The sequence below is a fragment of the Hemiscyllium ocellatum genome, chromosome 39 (assembly GCF_020745735.1).
Source record: "Hemiscyllium ocellatum isolate sHemOce1 chromosome 39, sHemOce1.pat.X.cur, whole genome shotgun sequence".
Lineage (NCBI taxonomy): Eukaryota > Metazoa > Chordata > Chondrichthyes > Orectolobiformes > Hemiscylliidae > Hemiscyllium > Hemiscyllium ocellatum.
In genome coordinates this window covers 24,841,257-24,855,228 of record NC_083439.1, presented here as the reverse complement: position 1 = coordinate 24,855,228, position 13,972 = coordinate 24,841,257, and the positions used below count along the sequence as shown (strand labels likewise).

At 42.5% G+C, this 13,972-nt stretch overlaps 1 protein-coding gene across 1 annotated transcript in view; it reads right to left on the bottom strand.

Annotated features, from left to right (window-relative positions):
• LOC132834203 (cation channel sperm-associated protein 2-like) overlaps nt 1–13,426 on the bottom strand; it is a 32,476-nt gene extending 19,050 nt beyond the window's left edge. Inside the window, exons 1-5 of the mRNA XM_060852869.1 lie at nt 13,255–13,426; nt 9,750–9,926; nt 7,885–7,953; nt 3,893–4,065; nt 2,721–2,882 (exon numbers count right to left, since the gene is read on the bottom strand). Coding sequence (XP_060708852.1) covers nt 2,721–2,882; nt 3,893–4,065; nt 7,885–7,953; nt 9,750–9,926; nt 13,255–13,426 — 753 coding nt within the window. The remainder of the gene's footprint in view (nt 1–2,720; nt 2,883–3,892; nt 4,066–7,884; nt 7,954–9,749; nt 9,927–13,254) is intronic.
• Nucleotides 13,427–13,972: the final 546 nt, after the last annotated feature.

Genomic DNA, 13,972 nt, shown 5'->3' with positions numbered 1-13,972 from the left:
TGGGCAAGTTGTTCGAGGGAATCCTGAGGGACAGGATGTACATGTATTTGGAAAGGCAAGGACTGAGTAGGGATAGTCAACATGACTTTGTGCGTGGGAAATCATGTCTCACAAACTTGGCTGAGTTTTTTGAAGAAGTAACAAAGAGGATTATTGAGGGCAGAGCAGTAGATGTGATCTATATGGACTTCAGTAAGGTGTTTGACAAGGTTCCCCATGGGAAACTGATTAACAAGGTTAGATCTCACAGAAGACAGAGGGTGGTGGTGGAGGCCTGTGACCAGTGGAGTGCCACAAGGATCGGTGCTGGGCCCTCTACTTTTTGTCATTTACATGAATGGTTTGGATGCGAGCATAAGAGGTACACAGTTAATAAGTTTACAGATGACACCAAAATTGGAGGTGTAGTGGACAGCGAAGAGGGTTACCTCAGATTACAACAGGATCTTGACCAGATGGGCCAAGGGGCCAAGAGGTGGCAGATGGAGTTTAATTCGGATAAATGCGAGGTGCTGCATTTTGGGAAAGCAAATCTTAGCAGGACGTATGCACTTAATGGTAAGGTCCTAGGGAGTGTTGCTGAACAAATAGACCTCAGAGTTGATAAGTTGAAGATAGAAACAGTGACCATATAGAAAATGGCGCCCGGCGTGTCGGGTAAAATGGTCAATGTTTGTGGGGCATTGGCTGTACTGACCGACATGCTGAGCGAGACACAAACTGCTAACACTGCAACTTCATATAAACTGCTAACACTGCAACTTGTAAGGTTCCCTGAAAGAAGTCCAAATAAACAAGTCCATAGTAAACCCACCAAGTCAAGGGGCAGTCACCAGAACAATGCTGATATCTGAATGTTTAATCTTAGAAGAATGTTGATATCTGAATGTTTAACTTTCGAGCAGATTCTGGTATCTGAATGTTTAATTTGAGAGCAGTACAAGAATGCTGATGTTTTAACTAAAGAAAATGTTGGTAGCTTATCTTCAGAAAAATGCTAATGTCTTAACTTGAGGTAATGCTGACGTCTGTATGTCAGACTTAGAACATTCTTGATGTGTACGTTTACATTTAAGTATAACTTGATTACATTTAAGTATAACTTGATTAACATACTTTGTGATAACCCCATGACACGGGATTCTGCCTTGGGTGAGAAGTTATGTATAAATATGACAACCTTCCCAATTGAAAGCTGAGAGACCACTGTCTAGCATCCGGCGTGGGCTAGAGTGGATCTGCTCCCAAGCTTGTTTGTATACGTGTATACTTGCAATCTTGAATAAAGACAGTACTGTTGACGCTATTAATCAAGTGGTGGTTCTCTGTTCTCGGACAGGTGTTCACAAGAAGCCAGCAAGCTCGGGCTGAGCTTCCACAGAGTGTAGGTTCATAGCTTCTTGAAAGTGGAGTCGCAGATAGATAGGATAGTGAAGAAGGTGTTTGGTATGCTTTCCTTTATTGGTCAGAGTATTGAGTACAGGAGTTGGGAGGTCATGTTGCAGCTGTACAGGACATTGGTTAAGCCACTATTGGAATATTGCATGCAATTCTGGTCTCCTTCCTATTGGAAAGATGTTGTGAAACTTGAAAGGGTTCAGAAAAGATTTACAAGGATGTTGCCAGGGTTGGAGGATTTGAGTATAGGGAGAGGCTGAACAGCTGGGGCTGTTTTCCCTGGAGCGTCGGAGGCTGAGGGGTGACCTTATAGAGGTTTACAAAATTATGAGGGGCATGGATAGGATAAATAGGCAATGCCTTTTCCCTGGGGTGGGGGAGTCCAGAACTAGAGGGCATAGGTTTATGGTGAGAGGGGAAAGATATAAAAGAAACCGACGGGGCAATTTTTTCACACAGAGAGTGGTATGTGTATGGAATGAGCTGCCAGAGGAAGTGGTGGATGCTGGTACAATTGCAACATTTAAAATGTTCCAACATTTGGATGCGTATACGAATAGGAAGGGTTTGGAGGGATATGGGCTGGGTGCTGGCAGGTGGGACTAGATTGGGTTGGGATATCTGGTCAGCATGGTTGGCTTGGACCGGAGGGTCTGTTTCAATGCTGTACATCTCTATGGCTCTATGAAGTTAGCTTTTTCAAACAAACATGGAGCCTTATTGAGCCGTGCAGCATGTTTATGTGGTGTCATCTAGATTAATACATGGCTTAAAGTTTGGATTCTTCCTGCTTAAGATTGAAAATATGCAGAGTGTGCTTGTGTTCTAAGATAATCCAACTTTTAGCCCAATGATATCGAATTTAATGCATCATGGTAATGGTGCAAGTGATCCAAATAAACCTGTTGGGACTATAACCTGGTGTTGTGCGATTTTTAACTTTGTACATCTCAGCCCAACACCGGCATCTCCAAACATAAAGCAAGACAGAATGTGTGCAACAATGTTTCAAGAGGCTGGAGATAGGAGACTAACAATGAGACGATTACTGTATTTAAGTGCAGCTATTAAGGCATTACTATACACTTTATTAATATAAGGATTAATTTACCAGTGGAAGCATAATGTTGAGGAGACAGCAAAACGTCATAAGTTTACCACTCAAAGTGAGGTTCCAATATTCCATCAAATGCTGTCATTGAAACTTTCAAGAAATGATATGTATTTAATATAAATGTAAGATATTTTATAAACATGTACACAGCAAAAGTATCTTAGAAGTTAATTTCATCAATCAGTGTTGCCAGTGAATAAACTTTTACCTTAAATGCTTTTGTTATAGCCAATAAAATCAACCGTACTTGATGAAATCTTCTCATCATTTTCAAAGAACGTAAAGCTCTGAAGATTCGAATAACTTTCAAGAAGTGTAGTTTGATGCTGGTCTTGAGAGGCGTTCCTTTAACAACCTCTGGAACTAGAGACTGGTTATAAAAAAGAATCAGACCAATTTATGTGTTCAGTAAACATGACGATCGTTTTCAGCACACTAAGTTTGGATAAAGCAGGTTCATTTGAACATAATTGGTTTGTGGATTAGTGGTGCTAGAAGAGCACAGCAGTTCAGGCAGCTTCTGAGGAGCAGCAAAATCGGGCAAAAGCCCTTCATCAGGAATAAAGGCAGAGAGCCTGAAGCGTGGAGAGATAAGCTAGAGGAGGGTGGGGGTGGGGAGAAGGTAGCATGGAGTACTTGCAATGGGAGAGGGAATCCAAAATCTGGTTTCCAGCATCTGCAGTCATTGTTTTTACCTAATTGATTTTAACCCTACTGCGAATCCTCTTGCAAGGATGCCTGCCTTGAAGAGGTTTTCCTCCCGTCTCTACAAGAATCTCAGGGAGTCCCTCTCCCACTGCAACTACTCCATGCTACCTTCTCCCCCCCCCCACCCTTCTCTAGCTTATCTCTCCATGCTTCAGGCTCTCTGCCTTTATTCCTGATGAAGGGCTTTTGCCCGAAACGTTGATTTTACTGCTCCTCAGATGCTGCCTGAATTACTGTGCTCTTCCAGCACCACTAATCCAAAATCTGGTTTCCAGCGTCTGCAGGCATTGTTTTTACCTTGAACATAATTGGTGTTTATTCGCTGAGATCTGTACAATTTTGTGCAGATCAAAAGGTTCTGTTTCCAAAGAACAGTTCCCATTATTTCTCTGGCTGCTCTTTTCACGACATGAAATCAAGGACCCACCCTTTTGGCTCAATTTCTCTCATCCTAAACCCTCACTTCTTTCCAGCCCTAGTTTCACTCTCAAACATATTACAGGAGATCCTGATACTCTTTTCCAGTAACAAGCTTTTAATCTGTTACGTGATATTTACTACTAGAGAGAAACAATAATGAAATGCTGTATAAGTTAAGCTTCTTAAAAAAAAGGAAGGAAATGTAAAGCAGTCTAATGGAGTTTTGTAAATGATACGGACTCGGATTCTTACCACAATTAGGACAGTCAGATCAAACACGTTCCAGCCACTTTTCCAAAAATTTACAAAATCACAAAGCCACCTGAGAATGATTTCACACGTCAAAACTGAAAGAATGCACCAGTCAATGATCACTGACATAATTTTTATGGCATGGAACTTTGGTCCAGGTTTGTCAGCAACATCTGAAAAAGAGTCATACAACATAACATTGTAAAAAACTTGCACAAAATTTATCAAGTGACCAAAACATCTACCTGCAATTCTACACTCCTCCTCAAATGCTACAAGTTTATAACTTGCTGTTTAATTCATTGTACATATAGCAAGCCAGATTTTTGAATACATTTTGAAATGTTCCATTAATTTCTACCATCACAACTTACCGTAAAACGTAACTGAAATAAGCTGGTATTTTCAAATCTTTCTAAACTATAAATACCATTGGAAAGATGTGGTGTGCTGATAAAATACAACACTGAAACACAATGAAAAGTGACCAAAGAATCTTTCTCCTGGCAGCAAGAACATCAAGAGGATTTATCCTGGTGGCTTTGTGGGAGACTGCATATCATAAATATCTGTTTCCTACCATGCTATTTGTGAGGGAAAGGGGAAGTATGCTCATGAGATATGTGCTGAAAATGTGTTGCTGGTCAAAGCACAGCAGGTCAGGCAGCATCCAAGGAACAGGAAATTCGACGTTTCGGGCCAGAGCCCTTCATCAGGAATGAGGAGAGTGTGCCAGGTAGGCTAAGATAAAAGGTAGGGAGGAGGGACTTGGGGGGGGGGGGGGGGGGGGGGCGATGGAGATGTGATAGGTGGAAGGAGGTCAAGGTGAGGGTGATAGGCTGGAGTGGGGTGGGGTCGGAGAGGTGAGGAAGAAGATTGCAGGTTAGGAGGGCGGTGCTGAGTTCAAGGGAATCAACTGAGACAAGGTCGGGGTAGAGGAAACTGGAGAAATCTGAGTTCATCCCTTGTGGTTGGAGGGTTCCCAGGCGGAAGATGAGGCGCTCTTCCTCCAACCGTCGTGTTGTTATGTTCTGGCGATGGAGGAGTCCAAGGACCTGCATGTCCTCGGTGGAGTGGGAGGGAGAGTTAAAGTGTTGAGCCACGGGGTGGTTGGGTTGGTTGGTCCGGGCGTCCCAGAGGTGTTCCCTGAAGCGTTCCGCAAGTAGGCGGCCCGTCTCCCCAATGTAGAGGAGGCCACATCGGGTGCAGCGGATGCAATAGATGATGTGTGTGGAGGTGCAGGTGGATTTGTGGCGGATATGGAAGGATCCCTTGGGGTCTTGGAGAGAAGTAAGGGAGGAGGTGTGGGCGCAAGTTTTGCATTTCCTGCGGTTGCAGGGGATGGTGCCGGGAGTGGAGGTTGGGTTGGTGGGGGGTGTGGACCTGACGAGGGAGTCACAAAGGGAGTGGTCTTTGCAGAACGCTGATAGGAGAGGGGAGGGAAATATATCCCTGGTGGTGGGGTCCGTTTGGAGGTGGAGGAAATGATGGCGCGGTAGTAGTTTGGCGCACCGACCTTTATACCGCTGAGGCCAAACGCCAGCTCGCGGACGCCTCCTCTTATTGCCCCCTTGACCATGACCCCACCTCCCACCACCAAACCATCATCTCCCAGACCATCCATAACCTCATCACCTCAGGGGATCTCCCATCCACCGCCTCCAACCTCATAGTCCCACAACCCCGCACCGCCCGTTTCTACCTCCTGCCCAAAATCCACAAACCTGACTGCCCCAGCCGACCCATTGTCTCAGCCTGCTCCTGCCCCACCGAACTCATCTCCGCATACCTCGGCATGGTTCTGTCCCCTTTAGTCCAAGAACTCCCCACCTACGTTCGGGACACCACCCACGCCCTCCACCTCCTCCATGATTTTCGCTTCCCCGGTCCCCAACGCCTTATCTTCACAATGGACATCCAGTCCCTGTACACCTCCATCCCCCATCACGAAGGACTCAAAGCCCTCCACTTCTTCCTTTCCCGCCGCACCAACCAGTACCCTTCCACTGACACCCTCCTTCGACTGACTGAACTGGTCCTCACCCTGAATAACTTCTCTTTCCAATCCTCCCACTTCCTCCAAACTAAAGGAGTTGCCATGGGCACCCGCATGGGCCCCAGCTATGCCTGTCTCTTCGTAGGATATGTGGAATAGTCCATCTTCCGCAACTACACTGGCACCAACCCCCATCTTTTCCTCTGCTACATCGATGACTGTATCGGCGCTGCCTCGTGCTCCCACGAGGAGGTTGAACAGTTCATCAACTTTACTAACACCTTCCATCCCGACCTTAAATTCACCTGGACTGTCTCAGACTCCTCCCTCCCCTTCCTAGACCTTTCAATTTCTATCTCGGGGGACCGACTCAACACAGACATCTACTATAAACCAACTGACTCCCACAGCTACCTGGACTATACCTCCTCCCACCCTGGCCCCTGTAAAAACGCCATCCCATATTCCCAATTCCTTCGTCTCCGCCACATCTGCTCCCAGGAGGACCAGTTCCAATACCGTTCAGCCCAGATGGCCTCCTTCTTCAAGGACCGCAGATTCCCCCCAGACGTGATCGACGATGCCCTCCACCGCATCTCCTCCACTTCCCGCTCCTCCGCCCTTGAGCCCCGCCCCTCCAACCGCCACCAAGACAGAACCCCACTGGTTCTCACCTACCACCCCACCAACCTCTGTATACAGCGTATCATCCACCATCATTTCCGCCACCTCCAAACGGACCCCACCACCAGGGATATATTTCCCTCCCCTACCCATCAGCTTTCCGCAAAGACCACTCCCTTCGTGACTCCCTCGTCAGGTCCACACCCCCCACCAACCCAACCTCCACTCCCGGCACCTTCCCCTGCAACCGCAGGAAATGCAAAACGTGCGCCCACACCTCCTCCCTTACTTCTCTCCAAGACCCCAAGGGATCCTTCCATATCCGCCACAAATCCACCTGCACCTCCACACACATCATCTATTGCATCCGCTGCACCTGATGTGGCCTCCTCTACATTGGGGAGACGGGCCGCCTACTTGCGGAACGCTTCAGGGAACACCTCTGGGACGCCCGGACCAACCAACCCAACCACCCCGTGGCTCAACACTTTAACTCTCCCTCCCACTCCACCAAAGATGTGCAGGTCCTTGGACTCCTCCATCGCCAGAACATAACAACACGACGGTTGGAGGAAGAGCGCCTCATCTTCCGCCTGGGAACCCTCCAACCACAAGGGATGAACTCAGATTTCTCCAGTTTCCTCATTTCCCCTCCCCCCACCTTGTCTCAGTCGGTTCCCTCAACTCAGCACCGCCCTCCTAACCTGCAATCTCTTCCTGACCTCTCCGCCCCCACCCACTCCAGCCTATCACCCTCACCTTGACCTCCTTCCACCTATCACATCTCCATCGCCCCTCCCCCAAGTCCCTCCTCCCTACCTTTTATCTTAGCCTGCCTGGCACACTCTCCTCATTCCTGATGAAGGGCTCTGGCCCGAAACGTCGAATTTCCTGTTCCTTGGATGCTGCCTGACCTGCTGTGCTTTAACCAGCAACACATTTTCAGCTCTGATCTCCAGGATCTGCAGACTTCACTTTTTACTCATGAGATATGTGCTAATTTCAGTTTCTATAAATGAGTAGAAAAATGATCTAACCAAATTACCCCAATTGTTCCGGTGCTAAAGGTAATAAATTTCTTTCATTTTTGAATTATGCTCCAAAGTTCTGGTCTATAGCACTTGTTTCTCTGAATTTGAAATAGATTTTTAAAAAACTTGTAACCCACAGAATGTTTCTATGGAATAATGAGGAGATATGTGTACAGTTACAAAGAGATTATAATTAGAATTCTGCACATCACCCTATTTGGAAAAAGATATAATTCCAATTGTAACCGAATTAGTTGCTATTCAATTTTGTTACTTTTGTATTTGTCTGGATTGCCAATATCTAATCTACAATAAAAGAGCAGAAATTTGCTTTCTCTTACCTACTAAAACACCAAATACAATAGTGTTGAGGATTATGAGATACAGAATAAGACTTCTGAAAAATGAACCTGGTTGACTCTGATCAGGAAAAATTGCAGCATATTTTTTCCAAACTAATTAACCAATTGAATACTGTTCAAAATATCAAAATCATATTTAAGAAGCTAATAATCAAGATGAAGGAGTAAAAACACAAATATATTGTCATCTTATTCTTCGCTGGACAATAAATATCAGCCTTGCATTGCACCACTGCTTCTCTTGGAGTTGCATTTTTCTGAATTTGTCATTTTTTCAAACCTTAGTCAAGTAACATGTTCTGTTACTTTCTTGTTGAAATCGCTACTACACTAGAAAGTGAAACAAACATGTTTTACACCAAACATGTTGAATACGTTCCAAGTATGGGTGTGACTTTGCAATTATGTTGCAGTGTTGGCAGGATTATTTCTCTTCAAGTATGACTGGATTAAATACAGTGGTCCTAGGATACTCTGAATGATGTATCAGGGTCAATGATAGGCTATCTAATGTTAACAGTTCATAAAGTGCTTCTTAAAGCCACCCAACTATTGGGAAGCAGAAATGGGTTCAACAACTCAAAGAAGGTAATCTGCAGCTTTGAAGATGCAACTTTAAATTTCCTACTGTGGAACATCCTTCACCAAACAATGGGGAATTGGAGAGCAAGAAAATGTTCCCAATAACAACTTTTGACAAAAGTTGCAGAATAAGAAATACACAGAACTGAAAGAGAAAGCGATTTACTGTTTTCTGAAAGAACATTCATCCCTATCTCCACTTTGCGGTGTATGCCCATAGCACATTGAATATACGTATCACAGAGGAAACACATTCAAACGGACATAGCAACTGTTCACTCTCCAGCATTAAAACACATGCTGAAAGACCTTGCAATGTGAATCAAAATGTTGCATCTTAGATTTCAATGTTTGTTAAGAACATAACATTTAATCTATTTTCCCCCTTCTTCAAGTCTAGGTGTACCCCAGGTATGCTCCAGGGGTCTACTCACGTGACATATCCAGTATCACTTCGCATCTAGCAAGGCACAGTTTTTAGTCAGAAATTTGTAGGGTCAAAACCTATTCCAGGGAAACAACCACTTCTAGGTTAGCATTTCAGGACAGTATTGACAGTGATATGAATATAGAAACATAGAACCTAGGAGCAGGAGAAGGCCATTTAGCCTTTGAAACCTGCCCCACCATGATTAAATCTGATCATGGGCTGATACTTTATTTAAATACTATATTCCTATTTTTTTCTCATACACCTTTAATATCTGGAAATTCATCAATTGCTTTATTGAATGTATTCAATGACTTGGCCTCTACTGCCTTCTGTGATAGATAATTCCACAGGTTCACTACCTGTGGAGTGGAGAGAGCTTTCCTCACTTTCATTTTGATTCACATTCAGTGGCCTACTCCATATCCTGAGAATACGACCCCTGGGCCTGGACATGTCATTTTGGGAAAACATCCTTCCTGTGTGTAGACTGTCCAGCCCTCTTAAAACCTTGAGTGATACAATCATATCCCCTCTCATCTTTTTAAACTCTAGTGAATGCAGAACCTGTCAAACCAATCTCTCAAATCGGACTGTGAAAGTGGATGAAACTTTAATACAATGCCTTGCGTCACTCTCAGTTGGACTTTTAATTACTCAGTGGGATAACAATATGAGAGTTTAAAAAAACTTGAGATTTCATGCAGCTACTCAACCTCCTGGACAACATGGCCCAGATCATGTGAGGTAATATTAACTTGTCTCTTGTAAAACAGAAACCAACGTCAATTAAGTTTAACCTGAAGAATATCATAGCACATAATAAGGATACTCTCCAGGATCCATTGTGCCCACATGTTGAGAGGTGGATACTTGACATAACGATTCTGAAGACAGTTTCTCTGTCGTCTGTAGTTTGAGGAGACATTTGTGTTCCGAACTGGATTAAAATCAAAGCGCACCAATTGCAGAGGATCTTCGATCATCAACTTGCTCAGCACCTTTGGATCTAAGGTTCAGTGAAAGAGGATCAATATATGTTTTTTGTGCATTGACTTTTTTAGGCATTTTTACATATATTTTCTGCAAATATTTTTCTATTATTTTAATCTTCACTTTTCTAATTATAAAGTCATATTTAAAAATGTAAATTTACTTTGCAAGCATTTATGTAACATGTCGAGAATGTGGTGCTAGAAAAGCACAGAAGGTCAGACAACATCCGAGGACCATGAGTATCGACATTTCAGGCATAAGCCCTTCATCAGGAATGAAGCTTGTGGGTCAGCGCTGAGAGATAAATGGGAGTGGGATGGGGGTGAGGGGAGGGGGCCATTATCCCTCACATTATCCCAGTCCCAAGCCTCCAACTCAGCAACGCCCTCCGAACCTGTCCATCACTGCCCCACTGACCTATCACCTTCTCCCTTACCTTCATCTACCTATCGCTTTCCCAGCTACCGCCAACCCCCCCCATGCCACCACCCTCCCATCTATCTCTCATCCTGACCCACAAGCCTCATTCCCGATGAAGCGCTTATGCCTGAAACAGCTGCCTGACCTGCTGTGCTTTTCCAGCGCCACATTCTCGAGTCTGATCTCCAGCATCTGCAGTCCTCATTTTCTCTTAATTTATGTAACATGTCAATGCTGACAGTATACTAGATCACAGGTAATGTCATTTCCTGCCCGGTCAGCCAAAAAGTTGGTGAGAAATGCAGCAGCGTTGCTGTTGGATGCTCTGCCACATTTCAGTGCTCTGGGGTGTATTAACTGGCTCAAGGCGAGATTTTTACTTGGATGCATGTCCTGCCCCAAACATCTACTAGCTAATCCATTGGAACTGTGAGAATTTCTCAGACTTCAAGCAATCTCATGATTCTGAGCAGAGATAAGTGTGGGTAAAGAAAGAAGATTAGGTTTCCTGGGGATGGGAAGGAGAAGCAGACATTGGTGTGCGGAGGTGGAGGAATGTCATGGGAATTCCAGCCCTTTATACTGTCTGAGCCGCCGCCACCATACTCCTTAAGCAAACTTATTGTTCCAGCAGCTTTGAGGACGACTGGATATTAGATCTCATGCTTTTGAGATTCTAAGTTGTTCTACACACAAGCCGATATTACATCAGCAGAGTAGGTTGGTGTTTATGTCACCCTTCAGTATTAACCCTTTCAGGTCTTTATAAAACAGCTAACCTTCCCATTCAAGGCCTTAGGAGAGTAACCTGTTGAAAACTGAGGTCAGACTGGAAGCAATCCTCAAGTGGCCAGTAATTGGAAAAACAGAACAAGTCTTATCCACAAGCAAGTATTCAAAAACTAAGCATTTGACCACTTTACTAATCCGCCAGACAAATAATGAAATAACATCTGTTTTGAACATAATGCTGTTCTAATACGCAACCTTAATGTTTTTTTACTTTTGTCTGTGTTAATAATAGTAACAAATGTGAGTAAATAGAAGAGTCAGCAGGTGAATCAATTTACGGTATAGTGGTGTAGCAGTGTCTTATATCAAAGCCGTACTGGCTGGTGTCTGGAAAGTAACTTGGTAGGAAAAAAAGATTAAAACATAACTTTATCCTGGAAGACTTTGCCTTTAAAATAATTTACTCCAAGGTCAATAAGCATTTTCGTGTTAAATAGTCGAACTGCTTGATATTATTCCCAACAAGCATTGACTTGGTTACTTCTATTCAGTCAACTTTCATAGAAAATTTACTTTGCAGAGGTTAATGATTTTAACAAAATAATGAATAGAAAAATACCAAAAATTGCATTAAGCACTTATCTGCTCACTGGCCTTTGTCATTTTCAGGTCTTGCATTACACTAACTACAGAACAACACTCTAATCAGCAGAATCAAGATCCAAAAGTCCAACAAGAGTAGCATAGAGATGGGATTTTGATCCACTCTCATATTTTGCAAAAATGTTTGTTTTAAGCCTCACTTTTAATAACAAAATCATTCAGAATTATGAGGCGTAGGTTGGAGAACAGTACATTACTTTTTGTTTTACTGGAGTTATCTCACAAACAAAAATCCGATAGGATTACCGCTCATCTGTGTTTTTATTCTGTATCACAGTACTAACTGCCATCACTGACTTATGCTACTTGACTGTGATTTGAAAATAAGCTAAAAATAAAATAAACTGTTCTACCAACTCTACAGTTTCCATGTTAGTAAATATTTTGAGATGAGTTTCCTCTGGCTGCTTTTAGAAATTCAAATATAGTAGGAAAGCTGTCCTAAAAGAACATATTTTCTATCATGCTGATTGTTAGAAATCTTCCAGTTCCATGCGTCTTGTCATTAACACATCGCAACTAACAGCATTCCCTTTATGTCGATATAAACATATCTTCATGGTCCTGTTGTATGGTAAGATCCCATTAGTCAATTAACACAAACTACATGCAATTACACTAGCCTCATCTTCTCCAGATCTGCATCCTCTCTCAGTTCGTTTATTCATTGAACAGGAAGAAGACTGGGAAATGACACAGCGTTTGGTAGAACTCTAACTGCAGCTGAACTAAGGCTGGAGTGAGCAATGAATAGGCCTAAGACTGCTCAGGCTCTTTGGAAACTAACAGTAGGATAAGTTTCCTTTGAAAACAACCAGCAAATAATAAAACTTTAAGTTTTAGACTGTAATTTTATTTTGAGGCTCAGATAATAATTACAAATTATTAAATCTTTTTGCCCACACATTATTACTTTATAAGTATTTTGTATAGCCCTTATGCATCCCTTCCATTAATTTTTTTTGAAGATTGCTTAGAATCCCACTTAGGTCCACTATTTAATCTTAATGTGCAATTTGCCTGCACAAACCAGCAAAACTGACCCTCATTGCCAACTCAGAATGTTGTAATACTGACTGAATAAACATATTGGATACAAATCATAACATTGCTATTACTGTGTCTATGATATCAACTGCACCAGAGACATAATGGAGGAAAGATTGACTAACCAGATTTTAAATGTCATCTCCCCATAAATATACATTTAAACAAATATATACACTTTAAAATAGCATACATTAAGATGCAATATTAAAATAATAAAACCAAGAAGACAACAGCATTGAAAGATGATGCTGTTTTTAGACTTTACCCATGTTTTGTAATAACATGTTTGTACTGCGTAGGTAAACATGTATATCTTGCACTTTGTACACATAGACTCTGGACTAGTTAAATAGACAGCACCCTCTTAAATTCAAATCCTCATTTAACTGAAAGTTTTGTTCACACTTCATACTTTTGTATGCATTTTTCATTTTCACTAGCAAAATCAACTTTGTTTATTACACAATCTATAGTACCTTTAACATCATTCATGTTATATTTGGGATTATTGATGACCAATCCTTGTAAATGATCCAACAGGTTAAAATCTTGAATGAGTTTTGCTCGGATAATTTCAGCCCGAGGGTTCTCCTTTGAATGGATCTGGGAAACTCCTTTTCGATCTGGAATTAGTTTCAGTGTATCCATTGTGAGAAGCTAGTCAATAGAAAGACAGTGTGTAATGTCCACATGCTGTTAGTTTTCAATCAATATCTTACATAAACCCCATCAACCTCGGAGATATCTTCTTTGACATGCTGGCTTTTAACTGCTCCACTCTTGGTTTTGCACCTTTAGATGCTGAGGTCCAATCTCTCCCCCTCTTTCTTCCTTTAAGATACTCCCTGAAGTCTATCTCTTTGGCCTGTTCTAATATTATTGTTCTTGAGTTTAATAAGGTTCCTGTGAAGTCCCTGGGATACTTTACACTGCTAAAGATGCTATCTAAATGCAAGTATTATTGTTATTATTGTAAGAACTTGACAATCATTACCTTCCCAATTAAACATCTGGAACCAATACAAACATGCAACGCAGAAAATAAAAACTCTGAAAATCAATCTTCTCATTCACCTTAGTAACATGGCGAAAATGTTTGGTCAACAACATAGAACTCTTACAATTGTCCCGAGGCAGGCTTTTCTTTAAAATGTGAAGAAGTGCTATTAATGTACAATAATTTCATATTATTAA